The sequence below is a fragment of the Macrobrachium nipponense genome, chromosome 6, assembly GCF_015104395.2.
Source record: "Macrobrachium nipponense isolate FS-2020 chromosome 6, ASM1510439v2, whole genome shotgun sequence".
Classification (NCBI taxonomy): Eukaryota; Metazoa; Arthropoda; class Malacostraca; order Decapoda; family Palaemonidae; genus Macrobrachium; species Macrobrachium nipponense.
This window is the reverse complement of record NC_061108.1, coordinates 37,940,946-37,962,637: the sequence shown is the minus strand read 5'-3', so window position 1 is coordinate 37,962,637 and position 21,692 is coordinate 37,940,946. Positions and strand designations below refer to the sequence as shown.

General features: G+C 47.1%; 1 protein-coding gene across 1 annotated transcript in view; it reads right to left on the bottom strand.

The window, feature by feature from the left end:
• LOC135216419 (probable cleavage and polyadenylation specificity factor subunit 2) overlaps positions 1-21,692 on the bottom strand; it is a 217,622-nt gene that overhangs the window by 180,010 nt on the left and 15,920 nt on the right. Inside the window, exon 2 of the mRNA XM_064251764.1 lies at positions 697-856. Coding sequence (XP_064107834.1) covers positions 697-856 — 160 coding nt within the window. The remainder of the gene's footprint in view (positions 1-696; positions 857-21,692) is intronic.

Genomic DNA, 21,692 nt, shown 5'->3' with positions numbered 1-21,692 from the left:
AACAAAAATTAACTTGTTAGCTTTAACTGTTTTGCTCACAGCACGATTTGTATACAATTATATATGAAATTTTTTTTTGCGGTCATATATCCCAATATTTATATATGATAATGATATTTTTTTTCATTTCTGATGGTTGCATACTAAACTTCAGGCAATGACAAAAAAAGGAGCCAAAAATGAACTCTTAATCTTGAAAACTAAGCGTGCTGTGATTTTTTGAAAAAAAAAAAATAATAATAATTCCGCTTCGGCGCTCACTCGCGAATGCCGCCGGCATACGGGAGACGATTTTTAAATACCGCTTCGGCGTTTAAGGGTTAAGATGACTCAGCTATCATATATACTAGAAAAGATACTACCTTCATTCATGCAATAAAAAAAAAAAAAAAAAAAAAAAAACAAAAAGCTGAAATGATGGACACCAATAATTACATAACCTTCTGTTACTTATGTACATATTTCAAATATAAGAAATGAGAATGTGTACTTTGTTACTAATAATAAAATGCATGCATATAATATGTCAAATAGAATAAGAAATGATAATGTGTACTTTGTTACTAATAAAATGCAGTAAACAGAATTTCAGAATACCACTTACAACATCATTGATTTTATAACTAAACTTCTACAGAAAGGCTAAGTAATAGGCCTTTTATACACCTCATACTAAAACAAATAATGCATTCTCACCTGAAACCAGTCATACATAAACATTTGACCCATTTTAAAGACTGGAATTGTAGCATAAACTGGGCATGATAGCTGACCCTTCCCAACTAAAAATGGTAAGGCACCCATATGAAGGGGATCAGGATATGATATCAACACACAATCAACCTTGGGAAGAATTCTGAAAAATCAAAGGAAAATGTGATACTTTAAGATAAAGATGTAAAGAATTAAAAAATGTAAACTAATATAAAGCTAATCAACAGATGATTTTAAATGACAATTGATCATAGGCACTCCTACAGCAACACTTTTGACTGTAAATATGATATTTTTATTATACAGTGGAACCTCGGTTTTCATACGTAATCTCTTCTGGAACCTCCGATGAAGTCCAATTCCCAAAAGGAATAACATAAATACAATTAATGCATTCCATACCCCAAAAATATTACCAAATATGATATTTTTATAATAAAATTATGTTTTATTCATACTTACCAAGCAATTATCCGGCTGTAGGATTCTACACGCCCAGCAGACTAACTTTCAAATTTCCCAGTGGCGCCGCCATCATTAGTGCAGGTAACTAGTTGTCATGGTAATCGCTTCATAGCAACGAATTAAAAGTTAAAGGAAATTAAAATGCATTTTCTTCAAGTAGGTCTGCAGCAAAGAGGCATTTGCTCACGTGTTGGAGGCGCCTGTTCTCATGATCGTTCTAGAATCGCCAGGCATGTTGTGGAACACAACAGGCGCCGACGTGTCGTCAGAACAAGATGCAATATTTCGTCAAGAACCTTCTAAGATGTTCTTGTCATCTTGGGAATCTGTGACGTTCGCTGGTAGGCCCCGTCCCCAGTTTGCCGTATAAATACGACTGATTTAGTAAGAGATCATCAGTGAGAGATCAGCAGCAGAGATCATCAGTGAGGGACCAGCAGAGAGCAGAGATCAGAGGAGAGATCATCAGAGGGAGATAAGAGATTAAGGAACAGAAGAAGGATCAGAGAGGAAAAGGTGCTCGAGAGTTTGATCGGAATTTGGTCAAGTTGTCGTCCGAGAGTGGACGGCCGAGGCATTTCGATGTAGAGCAAGCCTTCAGAGAAGAAACGGTCTATAGTTGGTTTTGAGGAGTAGCCTGCCCTTCGAGTATCAAGAATAGACATAGTTTTCTGCAATACAGAGTCAAGAAGACATCTGAAATGACAATTTGTCCAAAATTGCATTTTTTCCTAACTCCATACAAACCTGAGGTCCTTTTACAATAGGAAGGTACTAGCGGCAGCTGGATAGGTCGTAAGCTTTCGAACAAGGGGTTCGGTAGTTAACTGCTTGTCCGACAGGCGCGCGCGCGCGACTGGGAGGTAAACAAATCACTTTTGCTTTTGGCCCAAGCAAAAACTGCAGAGTGAGGGGTGGCATGAGGTGGGACTATGTGTAAAAGGACCTCAGGTTTGTATAGTTAGGAAAAATGCAATTTTGGACAAATTGTCATTTGTTCTGACACGGCATACAAACCTTCGGTCCTTTTACAATAGGAAGACTCACTTCTTGGTGGGAGGAATCTGAGTCTGGTGTTCGCCCAACCTTGGAATGCCTCCCTGGTCGTAAGAGCGAGGGAGGGATCCAAGCCTCTGTCCGATTGATCGGGGTGTGCACCGCAGGATCAATGGTCAGACCTCTGGACCAAGTACTAAGAGAGAGGCAAGCGTATCTCTTCGTACCAGCAAACAAGAACAAGTTCCTATTTGCAAGAGTCAACATAAAGTTATGGTTTGTCTCTTGTTGGCATCCACTTCCCCCCCCCTTGTAGGAGGAAGTGGTGGATATTCGCTGGGCACATCCCTAGTGAAGGGATAGGATGGGGCTCTGTCGAGTAGCTCACCGGCATCTCGTCCTTATCCAGCAAGGTGATGACCGTATCCCTCTACCCACAGGTAGAGGGGGAGAAAAAGATAGGAAGAGAAGCCAGTCACTCTCTCATTCACTTATCTATTCTTACAGTCACACCAGGACTCGATGCTGTTCAGCCTGCTAGGGTCTGGGTTAGCTACACAACGTGTTGAGCAGCACACGGGTCCCCAAGGAAAACGATCCAAGGACCTGTGGGCAATATCCAAAAGGTTAGAAGAATGTGCCAGTGGTCTGGTTGTACCAGACCCCTGCCTTCAGTACCTGCGCCACGGAGAAGTTCTTGTGTAACTAGAGGGAGTGTACTTCTAGGTCATCTTGGTGCTGACGAAGAGTCTTCAACACTCAGCCGTGGGGATGTCGAGTTTCTTCAGAAAGCGCGGTCGCGCTTTCACAGGACAAAGCAGCATCTCCTTCGCATCGAAGGCGGTGAAGTCCATTAGGGAGGGGATTGTGAAGGACTCTAAACCGATTGCGTCAGGAACCGGAAGGGTTCAGAGTCTTCGCTACGAATTCGGTACGAATCGAGCGTCACGAATCCCCATCCCCTGGATGCTTGACTTCGCAGGAAAAGTCATGCAATTACCTCAGAGGAAAAGAAGGGAATGGTCGTATGACCTATCCCTCTTCTCGACTTCGGTGATGTCCTGTACCCATACTGGTCTATCCGTCTGCAGCGAAGTTGTTCTTCTCGGTAGTGGATAGGACACCGACACTCAATGGTGGGTGTCGATGGTGACAAGCCGTTAGGACGAAGAGAAGACTGTTATGGAACAACCGAACTAAGTCCACAGCGAAGTTCGTAACAGACTTGGGCGCTCTGACAGCTGCCGACTGACTGCGTTCGGTAGGAGGCAGTTGTCCAAGCACCCGAGCAAGTCACGTGACCTTCGCCTTAAAAGGGTTATGCCAAGAGACTAAACAAATAATTTGTTCGTCACCGATGCCAGAAGGCAAGGTGATGACTCTCTTAAGGCATGTGCCCAACAGGCGAAAGTCAATTGCCTTCTAGAGACCGAGGTCCCTGATGGCAAGATATCATAGTATAGTTGATTCTTGGCTAAGGAGAAAACAACACTATGTGTCGTTGAAGACGAAGGTGTACAGAAAATGCAACCTACGTCTTCACAGCTGAACCGAGAGAACGGATTCTCAAGATTCTGAAACCTGTGCTACAAAGACTGAGAACGCTAACCGCTATTCATTGCTGTCCGGTGAGGATCGTAGTTGCAATAAAAGCGGAGCGCTTTTCAGTAATGAAGACAGGGAAATACTGCCTGAAGAACTGCTTCTCATGGGCTGAACATTTGGAAGTAGAGCTGTCAGGTCGGAGAGTAGGCGATGTCTTCTGACATATCTGTTAATTCGGGGCGAGCAATGAATAATTGCACACCTACGAATACGAGATATTTTGAAGACAAACTCAGATGTCTGCAAAAATCATTCGCATTATCGCGGTGCGATGCAGCGGGTGACTAGTACAGACTTCTGTTACCGTGCGGTAAACAGAAAAGATGAAAGAGTCCAAGAGATATCTCTGTTGAAAATTCTCGCAATGTCGAAGGCGATGAAATCGAGCGTCACAGCAGTAGATGGTCCTTCATTATTGCGAGAATCCCCGTTAATCAAGGAGACCTAAGTCCATGATTGTTGGGCAGAGATACGGTTCGGTAGTCAATCAAACCAGGGGAGAGAGAGACGTAACCGACCGTTCATCTCCGAGACCTAGCTGATACTGAGCCGCTATCAGGCAGTTCAATACGCAGTAGCTCTCGGTGACTCGTCATCCTGAGTTGACCAGGTAATCCATTATTCCACGAAGGAATGCGTTCGGCTAGAACCATCGAGCATAAAGAATACGCTCGAGCAATTATATTTAACCGAAACGGATTTCGGTATACAAAAGCTGATTTGGTGTTGTCATGACAATACCAAGTATCTAAAATCGAAACTGATAACTGCTGGGAGGTTGCAGGCAAACCCCGAGTTGCAGTCAATTAAGATACAATTCGTCTCGGTCACAAACCGTAGAGTTAACTACGGTATGCGCCTACCCCCCGGACAATTCAACTGTTAAAAGAATCATGTCGCGAGGGTAATATACGTAGTATATTTGTAGGTTCTGTAACCACGACCTCCATCCTAAATTCTTTTCCTCTCGAGGAATGAGAATAAGATTGGAGATCGACCGCCTTCGTTTCTCTAGTCAAGAGAGTGAAGGAGAAGTCTTTCCCAAAGGAAAGCTTCAATGGTGAACAGAATACCGAAGACGATAGTTCAAGCCAAACTGGAGTTCCCGTCCGTTCTTCTCTATTCCAGGTTAATCGCCTACTGTGAGATACTCTTCCTTCCGCAGCAGTCTTCTTCCAAATGCTAGAAATTACAGGAATTCGAGCATAAGCGAGGTTCCCGATTATCGTGTAACAATTATCGGGGATTCTCGCTCACTTTGGACCGTGGTCTCGCCTAAGTGTTTGGAGATCGTAAAAAACTCGAACACTCTGAGTGCGCTAGAAATTTGGTAGAATTCTAAGCACTCTGCGAAACCACCCCCCACCGAATTCGTCAAACGATATCGGCTGGTGGTCCTCTCGATTCCCGTAGAAATCGAGAAAGGGGCAGGATCCCTCCTCAATGACCGGGGCTTACGTCAGGTAGGACCCGAAGGTCCCCCCGGTAGCGCAGCCCCTAACGTGGGATCTTACAGAGAAATCTCTGTAGGATCCCTCCCCTTTCCCTCGTAGCCGTAAGGAGAGAGGGAATGGGGGAGGAATTGGATACTGGCTCGCCTTCCCAGCGGAACTAGCAGTTGGAGAAGAAAAGGAGCAGCCATCGCCTTACGGCGATGGCCTCTCAGAGCCTGGGAAAACGTATCGTCAGGAGAAAACGTTTTCCCGAGGAGGGTTACGAACTCATACTGTAGGTAAGTGTCTGCCGCCACTGTGAACGTCGTCTGGGTGGGGCTGATCGACACCTGACAGGAGAGAGCCGATACCGTCCTCCGACTCATTCCAGTCCTCGTCGAGGTCGAAACCTCAGGAGGACCGAAGGGGTATTCAAATACGGTGTCCGAAGACACGTAGAGGAAACGCCTCTGTCGCAGTAGAGGAGGTGAAGTAGCTTGTTCGACCGGCCAGAAACTGAGAGAGCCTTCTTGTCCGGAGACGAGAGACTACCTGGTTCAACACAGTCGGCAAGCTCCGATCGCGGCAGACCCACCGTCGATTTGGGTTCCCTCTCGGGCCCCAAAACGACTCGAGCCGAGACGTGGCTCTGCTGGTGGGAGCGGCGATCCTTCCCCGAGGTCGTTGTGCTGACGAATCAGCGCCATAACCTCGGCAAAGTTCCTCTGGATCTCGAAAGTCACAGCATCTTGCAGAGTGGGACCGTTAAGCCTTCGAACAAGAGCATATTCCGAGAACCTTCCTCCTAAGAAGGGGGAACGGCGACAGCCCTCTCGGTCTTCTCCATCCACTTGCGCAATACGTCCTGGCCGGTCCAAGAACCGTGCCTGGCACGTAGGGCGTCGTGGTGGGATCATGAGGGGCGCACCCCTCACGATCACATCCTCAATACCTCGCTCCTACCGTGTAACCCGAGGAGGTTTGAAGGTACGGGAGAGGCAGACCTGACGCTCCCTCCTCGCTCGCTGGCAGAACCAGCAGGCTTGGAGGCTGCAGCGATCGTCAACCAGCGGTGGCGATCGAGCTGCAGGCCTGGTCGAACCGTCTCGCTGTGGAGAACGGCTGGACTGAGCACAGCGGCCCCGATCTCGAGTGTCAGAAGAGCTGGTGCTGGTTGCCGTACCCGATCGCTCTCTGTGAGAGCGACGGTCAGGCGACCTGCAGGCTCCACTGTCACAGTGAGACCGGTGCTTGTCCTCACGGCACGTCACGTCGCTGGTTCCAGCCGTGGCTGGTACCGGCGAACGGGAGGACCTCTTCCCAGCCTCAGCCCGTGGCCGGTCGTGGACCGTCACGTCCCCGGGGGCCAGCTGGTCGCCGCGAGAGCGAGAGCTGGTCTGGTGAGAGTCGCCGTGAGCGGCTGTCACCAGTCTTCCGCCCCGTGCCGTGAACCTGACGCTGAGCGAGCTCCGAGGTCTGGTTCCCCCCCCCCTGGCTGCACGGTCGCTGGTAGGCGACCGTACATCGGTACCTCCCGCGAACGAGAGGCCGAGACGGACCCTGATGCAGTGGCAGAACCACTGACACCAGGCGAGGAAAGTACCGGTGTTAGCCGGTACTCCTCTGGTCCCCGTAGTCTTCTTCCTTGCGGAAGAAGAGACGGGCCCCGCTCCCGAAGGAGCAGGAGGACCAGCGGAAGGAACCCTCCCGTCCCACCGAGGTGAGACGGGTCCCGAGAAGCTCCCGAGGGAGACTTCTTAGGATGGAGGAGGCAACCTTCTTCCTTCCTCGGCTGTGAAGGCCTTAGAAGTCGAAGGGGAAGAGGCGGCAAGCCGACGACGATGAAGAGATGAAGACGACGACGACGACACCTTCCTCCTCTTCTTCGTCAGCTTCCTCAGGACAGACGTAAGATCTGCCATCCAGGGCGGAGCCGGGGCTGCTGTAGCCGAAGCCACAGGGCCCGGACGCACCTGTACAGACAGACCATAGTCTGGGGTAGTACCGACCACGAAACAGGGACGACGTCAGCAGTTATGGGCATCTCAGGAACAGCAGGCACAGCCAGCACAAGCATCGGTAGGGACAGCCAGCAGCACGGCAGGGACAGCCAGCGCAGCAACGGCAGGGACAGCCAGCGCAGCAACTGCATGGACAGTCAGCCCCGAACGGCAGGTACGGCAGGCAGCACCGGAAACACAGGAAGTGGAGCAGCAGCCAGCAACATCCTGGTACCGGCGGTCAGGTCCAGGGGCGAGCTCTAGGGCAGCGGAAGTGTGGTCGCTGCAGCGCGGCAACCACGAGCGGCGGCAGCACGCCCCCCTACTCGGTACGGCGAACGGCACTTCACAGCGGCTGTAGGCAAGACTGTTACCACGTGAGGCGAGTACACCAGGTGAGGAGGGACGTCGTCACCTGGAGCGTGGTCACCACTCCATGGGTGACCGCAGTAGGCCCAGACATAGAACCGCAAGCCCCTGGACACTAGCACGCCCTGCAAATGGAAGGACGCCCATACCTCACCAAGGTCCACCCTCGTGGCAGTAGCACCTGCGGAAATAACAGTAGTAGCGATTAGTGGGGGGGAAGTCCCCTCGCGCGGGGGGGGTGAGCCCTCTCCGAACGAGTGGAAGACCCCGAATACAATTGTACATCGGGCACCGAGCGCCCTCCCCCGCGCTCGACGGATCGGGCGAGGAGAAGAACGCCGATAACCTACCCCACCCCCCCCCCCCCCCCCAAGGGGGGGAAGGGCATCTGTGGGAGCTGAGCGGGGGGGGGGGGGTCCTCTCGTTTCCCCACCCCCGCACAGCACCCATGTACCCAACAATAATATAAGAGCCCGAGAGCAATCGTGCCCTCGGCCCGAATGCAAGGCATAAGGATCAATTCCCTGACTGAGCGGAACTTGAACCAAATAAATATTGATGCAATCAATAATAAAAGGAATAAAATGAAAAAGAATCTTGCATTACGATTCACTTCACAATGAATAAGGGCTCGGATCAAGCGCATTTGCGCCCTCGGTACCGAGCGCAAGGGTAAAAGGATCCATTCCCGATTATGAATGGAAACCTTGATCCATAATGAATTGATGCAATCAAAATATATATGAAAAGAAAAAAAGAATACTGCGCTTGCGATTTCACTTCATACAAATAAAAAGGGGAAGGATCAATTCCCGGGAAATAGCGGAAACATTGATCCAAGTAAACAATGCAATCTCAATAAAATATGAAAATGAAAAAGAACTGCACTTGCGATTTCACTTCATTCAAATAAAAAGGGGAAAGGATCAATTTCCGGGTAAGCTCGGAAACTGATCCAAAAAGAGTATTGCTACAATCAAAATAAATATATGAAAATGAAAAGAATACTGTACTTGCGATTCCACTTCCATACAGAATAAGTTTTCGTGTCGAGCGCATTCGCTCGGCAACGAGCATACAGGTAAAAAAAATATAAATGAAAAGAGCACTTACTTACGATTTTCATCTACACATTTCCAACCAAAATATACGCTCGGAGCGAGCGCTCTCCCGCCCTCGGCACCGAGCATACACAATACGAGGATCATTTCTGGGAAAATGAATTCCCGCACTTACGACCCTCAGTCCCGGCACCTCGGGTAAACGGAGGGCGTGGAGAAACCAAGATCCTTTAATTCACAATTGAATTCAATGGAAATAAATATGAAATGATTGTACTTACAATTCAGTTTCACTAGATAAATAGAAAAAGAAAAACACAACCATGCGAAAAGCAACGACGATTTGGAAGCGGGCAGAGAGCGATGATACACGTCCACACGCCAGCAGGCCGAAAGCAAAAGTGATTTGTTTACCTCCCAGTCGCTAGCGCCGCGGTCGGACAAGCAGTTAACTACCGAACCCCTTGTTCGAAAGCTTACGACCTATCCAGCTGCCGCTAGTACCATTCCTATTGTAAAAGGACCGAAGGTTTGTATGCCGTGTCGGAACAAGTTACAGTTCTCCTTTTGTGAAGCCATCGCTTCGAGCATTGATTTCCCAGAAACAAAACTGGCCAGCAAGTATTTTCATTACCTCACTGTTTCCCTAGTTCATGCAGTGTAAGATTTTACTTTTGTTATGTAAATAGGAGAAACCATTCTGCATTTGTCTTTGTTAGTAAGCTTGTAAATAAACTTTTGTTCTGTTTGTGTATCTTTCTATATTCGTATCCCCAGTTTCAACTGTTGATGTTGAATTCTTTTTGTTTATTTTAATATTGAACCTGAGGCAGACCTCTCGGGGTCCATGACATTAGTGGCGACCTTGCCAGGACATTTGGTGCTGTAACAGTTTGAAACAGGGAGAATATAGAAAGAACCAGAATGAGTGAGATGGTGAAAGAGTTTATTGAGTCGGGTAAGCTCCTAGGTCTAGAGGGGAATGATCTCTGTGAGTATGTTGAAAGGAAAGAAAGAGAAAAGTATGAGATAGATGAAAGAGCAGCTGAGAGAGAAGTAATGAATGCAGCAAGAGAAAGAGAGAGAAGCAATGAAAATGCAGCAAGAGAGAGAAATGTTGGTAATGCAGCAGGAAGAAAGAGAGAAAGAACGTATGCATGAGTAGGAAGAAAGAAAGAACGTATGCATGAGTTGGAAATCGCTCGGTTAAGGCAAAATACTTGTAACAGGCAGACAGGCGAGAACGAAAATGAAAATGATATTGTTATTGTACAATAAAGTTTCATACATACTTACCTGGCAGGTATATACTTAGCTATAGACTCCGTCGTCCCCGACAGAAATGGAATTTTTATTCTAAAATTAATATTAATAATACTTACCTGTATAATTTATCTAGCCCTAAATCCCAAAAACCGCACCAAATTTACCACATTGGGCAAACCCGTGTTACCTCCTATTCTGTCCGCCAGTTGGTAAAACTGTCATTGACAGATCCACAAAAACCTTCCCTCAAATCAGTTGTGATAGGCAGATCGTGGGGTAGGATGGGTGGGACTAGATAAATTATACAGGTAAGTATTATTAATATTAATTTTAGAATAAAAATTCCATATTAATAAACATTACCTTAATATAATTCATCTAGCCCGATTAACCACATTGAAAAGGAGGAGGGAATCTGAATACAATTTCCCCTTCGGACAGAATAGGAGAAAACAAACAAAGAAATATATATCATAGGCAGTCAAAACTCAACCCAAGGTCTAAGATACTAACAACTCAAAGTCTCCTACCATAATGCCACCAAACTGCGGTAGCACAGGACAAGGAGTAAGTGCATAGTCAGTCCGTCTGTACTAAAGTCAGGTGACCGACAGGTGACAGTCAGACGAATTGCGGACAGCAAGGCTGCACCCTGAAGATTATCAAGCACTATTCTTTCCCTAAAGGATGAGTGTCTGGACTGTCTGGGCGATTCAAAGCTAAGCAAACCTTGGGGGTGTATCAACGCAACCCGACGTCGCCAGCAACGAATCGGCTCATGAGCAACTCTTAACTCGAGCTTTCTGGTGCCAAGAGAAAGGAGCGCGGAGCAAAAGGCGATTCAGTCCCGAAGGACGAATGCCTGACAGTCCAACCTGGTCTCATGTTACACGATCATCGGGGGTGTATCAACGCAACCGACTTCGTCAACAAGAAACTCAGGGCTACTAAATGTCGCCCCTCCTGATCTCACACGAGTGTCTGACTCCGAGAAAACAGGTGAGACAAAAAGTAGATGGTGAGCGAGTCACCAGATGACAGCAGACGATCCATCGACTAATTCCCTGTCCAGGACAGTGGAAGAAGCAGGAGTCGTCAGGACAAGCGAACCAGTGGCTAGTCCTAGGTCAGCATCGACTCTGGTGGGGAGAAGCGTAGTCGCCAGTGCCGACCCAGTGGCTGGAACCATTTCACACTGACAATGGAAGGCAGCATGAGTTGCCAAGCAGTCAGTCCTTGTCATCAACAACACCTAAATACCAAACTGCCTAATTCCCATTATAACTACGTCAAAAACTGCCATGGGTTATAATACAAAAACAAAAAATATATACAACAAAACAAAAATTAATGAATAATATACAGGTAGCAACCAAACGTAAAACAGGAAGACTACCTAATTCTCCTGTCTGACGACCTGTCCTGCCATCACCAACGGGCCCAAAGAACGAAGGTCGCCTAGAACTAGAGAAATATCCCTCAAGTAAAAAAGAGGCAAAAACAGAATTAGAACGCCAAGTCGCCGCCTCAAGCACCTTGGCGACTGAGACATTCTTCATAAAAAGCTACTGATGTAGCAACTGCTCTAATACTGTGTGCTCTCGGCGTCTGGTCTTCCCCAGCAGCCGAACCACCAGTTTTAACGATCAGATCTCTGAGAAAAAAGGATACACCATTCTTTGAAATAGGTCTCTTGACATTTCGGGGTGAAACAAACAGATGATGGGGACGACCCTGAATGTCCTTCGTGCGGCGTAAATAACATGAGAGCCACCCTAAACAGGGCAAAGAACTAATTCCTCATTTAAATTACCAACAAAGTCGACCAGCGACTTCAGTACGAAAGACCTGGGAATGGGATTATCAGACGATTCAGTCTTTGCGACAAATTCAGGAAGGTATGACAAAATCATGTCTTGTCCAGCTCTGGCAACCAGAAAAGAGAGTGCTTGCAGTTCACCCACCCTCTTGGCTGTAGCCAGTGAGAGCAATGGAAGAGTGTCTTAGAAGAGAGGTCCCTAAATTTGGCAGAATTCAGAGGCTCAAACGGAGGGAACCTTAAGGCTTGAAGGACTTTGTTAACGTCCCATGTCGGAGGCGAACACTGCGGCCTGGGTCGAGATAGGGAAAAAAGATCGAAGTAAATCTCTAATGACATAAGATGAAGAGATCTCAGGGAGCCTTGCCTTAAAAACATAGGAAAGCATAGACCTATAACCCTTAATGCACGAAGGTGACAGGGCCCTGTCATGATGTAAATGAACTAAAAACTCCGCTACTTTCGGTAAGGAAGGTCTAGAAATTGAATGTCCTTGAGACTTACACCAACGTCTGTAAACCAACCATTTAGCCTGATAATTTACTCTGGTTGATTGCCGTCTGGCTAGAGCCAACTGTCGCGCCACTCTGGAGGAGAACCCTTCGTGCTTGGAGAAACCTCCTGACAGTCTCCAGGCATGAAGATGAAGCATGTGGAGCCTCTGATGGAACCAATGAAAATGGGGTTGTTGAGAAGATCTGGTCTCTCTGGCAGGCGAATGGTGGGGGGTTCCACTAGTGCTTCCAGAAGGTCGGGAAACCACTCCTTCTGTGGCCAGAAGGGGGCGATCAAGGTGAGATCCAGACGCTTGGTTGCCCTCACTTTGTTGAGGACTGACCTCACCAGAGAGAACGGAGGAAAAGCATAGGCTTGAAGTCCCTCCCAGTCCTGCAAAAGAGAGTCTGTCCCGGCACTCTGAGGAGTCTGATAAGGGGCGAAGAATATCTGGCACCGAAAATTCAGTGGGGTGGCAAACAGATCGACTGTGACAGGCCATTTCTTCCTGAGGCTGTCGAAGACTTCCTGGCAAAGTGTCCACTCCGACCCTTGAACTTCATTCGGTCTCGACAAGGCCCGTCTGCTAAGACGTTGTGATGGCCCAGGATAAACTGAGGGACCAACGTAATACCCCCTGTCTTCTGCCCAACACAGGATTGATCGGGCTTCTTGAGTGAGAAGATCCGACTGTGTGCCACCTTGGTTTCTCAAGTACGACTGACTGTGGTGTTGTCGACAAGGATCGTGACAACCGACTCCAACAGTTGTTCCTGAAATGAAAGAAGGCCTAGGTACACTGCCCTCAGTTCCCTCCAATTTATTGACATGATCCTCTTCTCCTCTAACCAAAGGCCCGAAGCGGCTTCGGAGCCCAGGTGTGCGCCCCAACCTTGATCCGAGGCGTCTGACCAAAACATTAGGTCCGGAGGAACCGAAAGAAGAGATGTCCCTGACTTGAGGCGGTGAACTTGCATCACCAACGGAGATCCTTCGACATTGTGAGGAAAGAGGCGACTATCGTGTCCTCGGACACGAAATCCCATGACTGGCGAAGTGTCGACTGAAGGGACCTCATTCTGAGACGACCTCCGGGAACCAGTTGGATGAGGGATGACAAATGGCCCAGGAGAGACCTCCAAAGAGAAACTGGCTGCGTTACGGAGGACAAAAATTCTTTGATCAGACTCAGAAGCTTGTCTATCCGTTTCTGAGCGGGAGAAGCCCTCAAAATCTGGGAATTCAAAACAATCCCCAGATAAGTCATGATCTGGCAAGGGATTAGATTGGACTTGTCGAAGTTGACACGAATGCCCAACTCGACACAAAGAGACAGAACTATCTCCCTCGACCGGAGACATTTCTCTAGAGATTCGGCCTGGACTAGCCAATCGTCCAGATACCGAAGCATCCTTACATTTAACTGATGCAGAATAGCTGAAACAGGAGCCATCACCGAGAAAAGACCTGCTGGAGCAGTGGTGAGGCCGAAACAAAGGGTCTTGAACTGGAAAACTCCCGAGTCCGTGAAAAACCGAAGGTAAGGGTTCTGCTTCTTGGATGGATGGGGATTTGCAGATAAGCATCCTGCAGATCGATGGAAATCATCCAGTCCCCCCTCCTGACGGATGAAAGAACAGTCTGGACCGTTCTCCATCCTGAACTTGGACTTTAGAATGAACTTGTTCAAAACCGAAAGATCTATGATGGGGCGCCAGGCACCCGAGGCCTTTAGAACTACAAACATCCGAGAGTAAAACCCGAGAGAAGGAGGAGCTCGCTCTATGGCATCCTTCTCCAAGAGGGCCGAAAGCTCCTTCTCCAAGGCTTGACCCCTGATGAGTGAGGGGAATAACGCTGCTGAACTCGAGAGGACGATTGGAAAGTGGAAGTCTGGAAACAAAAGGGATCTCGTAACCTTCCTTCAGGACCTCCACCACCCAAGCATCCACCGCTCTCCCCTGCCAAGCTGACCAATGGCGGGAGAGACAAGCTCCTACTGCGGTCTCCAGGCGAGGTGATGACTCCTACTTCCGAAAATTCTTACGCAGAGACAAGGAAGAAGAAGAAGAAGAAGAAGGTCCTCCTGGAGGTTGAGCTCTTCTCTGCCCTTAGAGCCACGCCAAGAACCTCTTCCGCGTTTCAAAGGTGAGCACCAGAGGAATGAAGTAGAGGCACCAGCAAACCTGAGATGTACTCTGGAAAAAAAAAGAGCCAGAAGGAGGTTGTTGGGGCTGGAGCAGAAGGTACAGATCTGGTCTAAACTTACGCTTACTCCTTGAAGGGAACGGTAGGAAGACCAGAGGAAAAAGCTCTTGATAAGGCCCAGTGAGCTTGGAAGAGGCATCACCTTGATGTTCCTTCAAAACCTCAGAAAGCACAGAAATATCAAAAAGGACAAATCGCCAAAAGGAGAAGAGGACAAACAGACGGGTTCTCTGAATCTCCGATACAGAGGAGGGTAACTGCGACAAATACAGGTTACGCCTTAGAGAAACAAGAAAGGCCTGCATTGAAGCAGCAAGCTCGTTCTGATGTACAGAAGTGATTGAAATGAATGAGCAGAATTTCTCAAAGAGGAGCATCAGGAGAACAAACCCGGAGTCCTTGATATACATTAAAAGCCCTCCGAGGACCCACATATTGAAGGATTGAGCTTCTTGTAAGGAGCTCATAACAGACTCCATAGCAATAAAATCTTCAATTGAGACAGAGACCGAAGCCTTAGAAGGCAAGGGTTGACTTGAAAGTCGGACAAAATCAGGATTTGGCTTGGGGGGTCGAGAGAATGAAGAATCATCCGCCACCTGGTAAACTCCTCTCCGGTGTCGTAGAAGACTAAGAGAGCTTCCTCTTCCCTTCCCCGATCACCTTCAAAAGTTCAGCGGCAACGTCCGCCCTCACTCTCGCGCAACCTCTGGGTGGGCAAAGGGAAAACATAAAAATTCCTGTGACCGGGAAGGACCGTCAAGAAAAATCCTTCTGTAATACAACGAGGCGGAGGCTGCTTCTGCTCTTTAGGCCTCGCCTGAGGAAGAAAACTCAAAATTAAATCAAAAGTTTCTTGAATTCTACATCATGACATCCATTCGAGGAAACATCAATATCACACGAATCCGCGTCATCATCATCATCATCATCATCATCATCGTCAGATCCTAACTTAGAAACTTCCCCTGAAGTAAAATCCTGACGACTAGCTATCTTAGGCCTGACACTAATATCCCTCCCCCCTTCTCCTAAATAAGCGCCCTTTGGCACCTGTACGGACTATACATGACAGGGGACACGTTGGGTAAAGATTCGTTAGGGACCTGCCCGGACCGGATCCCCCTAGGCCTTGCCAGACGGGGGTTCACAAGCCGGGGGTATCTGTCACACCGTTAACCATGGTGCTGTCGACAGGTACCTGACGAGGAGCTGAAAATGAATCTAAAAGAGTGTTAGACATTCTAGTAAAGGCTTCTTGAAAATTCTCTGACAGATTGTTAAACGTTAGCTGAAATAAATCTCTATTCTAGACTAAGCTGTAATTTCTTAAAATTCTGTTTCCAGGTAGTTTCCATTGCCAAAAATCTTTGAATCTACATCGAAATAACTTCACTAATTACCGGTTGTACAGGGGGCAAAGCATCAATTAATTCGGAATCGGAGTCGTACGATAGCGAAACCGAAGAGCCAGAACCATGAGCGGCCAAGTCAAAGAATTCGTTAGATACAGTTCTAGCAATCGATTTCTTTTTCTCCTTAACCGATCTTTTACGCTGCAAGATTGTTTGGCGTTTCATATAAGCAGTCATATCCTCATCAGACCAGGGCTTACATACGTACGTCACAACGAGAAGTCAAGTCACAAACCTGTCCATGACTAGAGCTACAAATGTCATGGGGTTCATACTCCCTGCTACTCATCCTTGTCCCACAAACCGGGCAGTTCCTGATGTTGCTGGCAGAAGGAAGCATCGTAATTTCTTGGCAATCCATCGTAGAATTGGACAGGTCAGTAGTTCCGGGTCGCGCAAAAGTTCGTAATTTAAGATAAGAACCACAACAGAAATCAAAGTTAATTCACTATTTCGTGATGTAATGTGTGAGTGGTAATTCACATAAAGTCTCATTTAACAAATAATGAAAGCTTTAAAGGCACAAAAATGTTTAAGGAAATTTATAAAGAGCGGCCGTGATGTAAACAACACCGGCGCTCGTTAACAACTGATTTGAGGGAAGGTTTTTGTATCTGTCAGCGACAGTGTTGCCAACTGGCGGACAGAATAGGAGGTAACAGGGTTGCCAATGTGGTAAATTTTGGTGCGGTTTTTGGGGATTTAGGGCTAGATGAATTATATTAAGGTAATGTTTATTAATATTCAAATTTTGCGGCACACACTACAGGTAGGTCAGGTGATCCCGCCGCCTGCCGCTGGGTGGCAGGAATAGGAACTATTACCATCTTGAGCCAGATTTTCTCTTCCACCTGTCTCCTGAGGGGAGGCTGGGTGGGCCATACAATCGTATATATCTGCCAGGTAAGTATGTATGAAACTTTATTGTACAATAACAATATCATTTTCATACATTCAACTTCCCTGTCAGATATATACTTAGCTGATTGGCACCTTTGGCGGAGGGCAAGAGACAGCTAATTACTGACCTGATAGGTAAACAACATATGTTGTAGGTAACACAAGTTAAATAACAATTACCCTAGTTCCTACCGTTTTAGGCGGAAGATTTCATAGCTCATGCTTAGAAGTCTACTTCGCCTCAAAAGCTTCAGCGAGGGTGTTGGCCCTATTGGTCTGAGAACTCTTGAAAGGACTGTCAATGGGGTCTTATCCACTTACTCAACAGAACCTGATGGCAATTGTCACTGGAGTCTTATTCACTTACATGACAATATACCTATGCCTCTTGGCATATAAAGGAGTAAAACACTGATCCCGATCACCCGATCCTAACCATGGATTAGTATATATGATTGAAAGGCGTTATCCCCAAATACCTTTCAAACAACCTAAAAACTCAACACCAACTAATTTTAAAATCACACTATATAAAATATAAGGACAAAAATTAATTTTAAGGATCAGTCTTCTCTCCTTTCCCCAGCACTGTATCCACTGATACATAAGGTCCTAGAGAGAAGCATCTCTCATATGTTACCCTCACATCTTTCAAGTAATGTGAGGCGAACACTGAGTTACATCTCCAATACGTGGCCGGTAAGATGTTCTTCATTGACATGTTCTTGTTGAATGACAATAATGTAGAGACTGCACGTACTTCGTGTGCTTTTACCCTTAAGGTCTTATATGCCTCACTATCACAACTCATGTGGGCTTCAGTTATAATGTTTCTAACAAAAAATGCTAAGGCATTTTTTGACATCGCTCTTTTAGGGTCTTTAACCGCACACCATAAACTTTGATTGCAACCCTGCAACTGCTTCTTCTTCTGCAGGTAAAACTTCAAAGTTCTCACAGAGCATAATGTTCTTTCCATTTCATTTCCAACTAATTGAGAAAGCCCTTTTACTTCGAAAGTCCTAGGCCAAGGTCTCGAGGGGGGGGGGGGGGGGGGGGGGTTTCATTTTTAGCTAAAAATAAAGGCTTAAAGGACAATACAGCCGAATCCTTCTTAAAACCCACTCTCGAGTCAAGCGCTTGCAGCTCACTCACTCTTTTCGCAGTAGCGAGAGCTATTAAGAAAATGATATTGTCATGATACAATAAAGTTTGTTCATACTTACCTGGCAGATATATATATATAGCTGTATTCTCTGACGGTTTCGGACAGAATTTCAAAACTCCCGGCACACGCAGTGGTCGGCCAGGTGGTTAGTACCCATTCCCGCCGTACGGTCCCAGCGAGTAGCAATTCTCATATGTCGCTTTCACATCTCTGAGGTAATGTGAGGCGAACACAGAGTTGCTTCGCCAATATGTGGCACTCAAGACATCACTGAGTGCCATATTCTTTTGAAAAGCAACCGAAGTCGCTATAGCTCTGACTTCGTGAGCTTTAATCTTCAAAAGACTAAGGTCACTATCTGGACAGGAAGCATGAGCCTCCCTGATGGTGCTTCTAAGAAGAAACGCTAGAGCGTTCTTGGACATTGGTAATTCTGGTCTCAGACCAAGCACCACAGGTTGTCCGACGGACCTCTACATTGTTTAGTTCTTGCCAGATAAAACTTGAGAGCCCTGACAGGGCACAGGACTCTCTCTGGTTCTCGTCCGGTCACCTCTGATAATCCCTTGATTTCAAAGCTCTTTGGGCCAGGGGTTGGACGGATTTTCGTTCTTAGCTAAGAACGAGGGACTCAGAGAACACACCGCATTGTGTTCTCTGAAGCCCACATGCTTACTCATGGCCTGAATCTCGCTAACCCTTTTCGCTGTTGCCAAAGCGGTTAGGAAGACAGCCTTTCTAGTTAGATCCTTCATCGAGGCAGCATGCAAAGGTTCAAACGGGCTTGACATTAGAAATTTCAAGACAACATCTAGATTCCATGACGGAATTCTAGGTCGCGGAATCTTTGAGGTTTCGAAAGACCTCAAAAGATCGTGCAGATCCTTATTATTCGACACAATCCGTCCTATAATTCTTCCCTCGAAGAATTGCAGAGCCAATCGAATTGCTTCTAATTCCTTGAGGTTTATGTGCCAGGACCTCTGTTCCCCTCCCCAGAGGCCTGACACTTCCTCCTCCCCCAGTGTTGCTCCCCAGCCTGTCATGGACGCGTCTGAGAACAACACTAGGTCTGGGCTCAGAAGCTTGAGAGACAGTCCTTCCGATAGCTTGACGGGATCGCAACCACCACTTAACAAATCGGTCCTTTGACTGAACCTGAGAAGATTCTCAAAATTTTGTTCAAGTCTTTTTTGTTCCTCCAGTTGTCTGCTATGAAAAACTGAAGAGGTCTGAGGTGCAGTCTTCCCAGAGAAACAAATTTCTCCAGCGAGGAAATGGTCCCCAGCAGACTCATCCATTCCCTCGCTGAGCATATTTCCTTCTCTAAGAAGACTGATACTTTTTCTAAGCATTTCAGCCGACGTTCCATGGATGGATAAGCTTGAAAAGCCACTGAATCCATCTGAATCCCCAGATACACGATGGACTGTGTTGGGATCAGATGGGATTTCTCGAAATTGACGAGAAGGCCTAGGGCTTTTGTCAGCTGTAACGTTGTGTGAAGGTCCTCCAGACACTTTGTCTTGCAAGACGACCGGATGAGCCAATCGTCGAGATAGAGTGAGACTCTTATCTTCGAAAGATGAAGCCATTTTGCTATGTTTTGCATCAGAAACGTGAAAACCATCGGAGCTGTACTTAGTCCGAAGCAGAGGGCTCTGAATTGGAAGACCTGTCCTTTCAAGACGAATCTGAGGTACTTCCTGGACGCGGATGAATCGGGACATGGAAGTAAGTGTCTTGGAGATCCAAGGACACCATCCAGTCCCCTGGTCTTAGTGTTGCTAAAACAGACTGTGAAGTTTCCATCTTGAATTTTTCCTTTCTTACGAAAAGATTCAGTCTGCTCACGTCCAGGACAGGTCTCCATCCCCCCGACTGCTTCGGAACCAGGAATAACCTGTTGTAAAAGCCCGGTGAATTCAATGATAGAACCCGCTCTACTGCTCTCTTCTCTAACATTTGATCCAGAAGATCTAGCAGGATCTGTTGTTTCGAAGTCTGGTAAGATGGCGACAGATCTATCGGTTCTGTGCTTAAAGGAGGTCTTGAGAGGAACGGGATCTTGTAACCGTTCTCGATAATTTCTAGTGACCAACTGTTCGCTCCTCTTATCCTCCATGCCTCTGCAAAGAGAGAGAGCCTCGCTCCGACCGGTGTCTGAAGGGTAGATAAGTCATTTGCTTTCCCCTAGGCTTTGAAGGGGCTCTGCCCTCTAGGGAAGCTCCTCCCCCGAGAGTGGAGGGGCTCTCGAGGGAGCTCTGCCGCGAAAGGGCTTAAAATTCTTCCTGGAAACTTGCGTAGTCCGGGAAGAGGGCTGGGCAGCAGGACGTTTTGAGGATTGAGATAAAAGGTCCTGCGTTGCTTTTTCCTGAAGATTCACTGATAGATCTTTTATCATTGATTGAGGAAACAGATGAGCCGAAAAGGGGGCGAACAACAGTTCTGCTTTCTGTGCAGGCAATACTGATTTCGATGTAAAGCTGCAGTAAAGCGCGCGTTTCTTCAGGACTCCCGACGCAAAATGTGATGCCAATTCGTCGGAGCCATCCCTTACTGCTTTGTCCATACATGACAAAATACTAGATAATTCCTATAAAGAAATAGAGTCTGGACTTCTAGACTGCATGTCTAAGACCCCCAGACACCAGTCAAGGAAGTTAAAAACTTCTAGTGTCCTGTAAATATCCTTAAGATGGTGGTCTGTTTCCGTCATCGTCCAGGATACTTTTGCTGACGGAAGGTAAGATCTTCTAGGCGCATCAACTAAATTAGAGAAATCACCTTGAGCAGAGGCAGGTATCCTCAAACCTGCTTCCTCCTCTGTTTCATACCAGATTCCTCCTCTACCACTAAGTTTTGCGGGGGGAAGAGCAAATGAAGTCTTGCCCTTTGCCTTCTTGGATTCCATCCAATCGTGAATCCTCTTGAACGCCCTTTTTGTAGAGAGAGACGTAGCCATCTTCACAAATCCTGGCGTCTTCCTTGCCTTCGATGAAGATAGTTGAGAAGGCGGAGAGAGAGGAACTGGTGCTTGAAACTTACTAGGAAACAAGTCTTTCAAAAGGCGAGTCAGGGTTTTATAATCCGAAGAAGATGAGGCTGAAGACTCTTCTTCATCCTCAGGACCATGGTCAGTCAAGTCCTCTTCTTCCAATGAAACAGCCGAGGTGTCCTGTTTCGAGCGAGAAGAGATTAAACTCTTATTTCCCTGAAGAATTTTTGAAGAGGAGATTAGAGTATGTTCTCCTATCAGCGTCGAATTTCTATCAAGTTCCTGTAAAGGAACGTCATGCGGTGCGTCCTGGAGAACTCCCTCTTGACGAGAGTCTAAATGAGGCTTTCGTCCAAATTCTTGAAGAATCGATCGCTCACTCGTCTGAGGAGCGTCCTGCCTCGTGTTTCTGCGAGCGTCCTGTCTTTTAGGACGCCCAGCGTCCTCAAACGCATATTCATGAGCGTCTTCATCCTCCTCCTGGCGAGCATCCTGACGTGAAGAACATCGAGCGCTTAGCAAAGACTTCTTAAATTCATGCCGTAAAGTGTCATGACGTCTAGGATGTTTAGCGTCTTCAGAACCTGCATCGTGAGTTTCTTGTCGAGTAACCCGATGCTTGTGATATTGAGCATCCAGCGAAGCATCCTCACGAGCGTCCTGAACAGTTTCACGATGAATAGGACGTCGAGTCTCTCTAACCATGCCTTTGCGCACCTGTTGAGGAGCGACATGATACGTAGACTGAAGCGCGCCATCAACGTTGTCCTTCGAACTTTC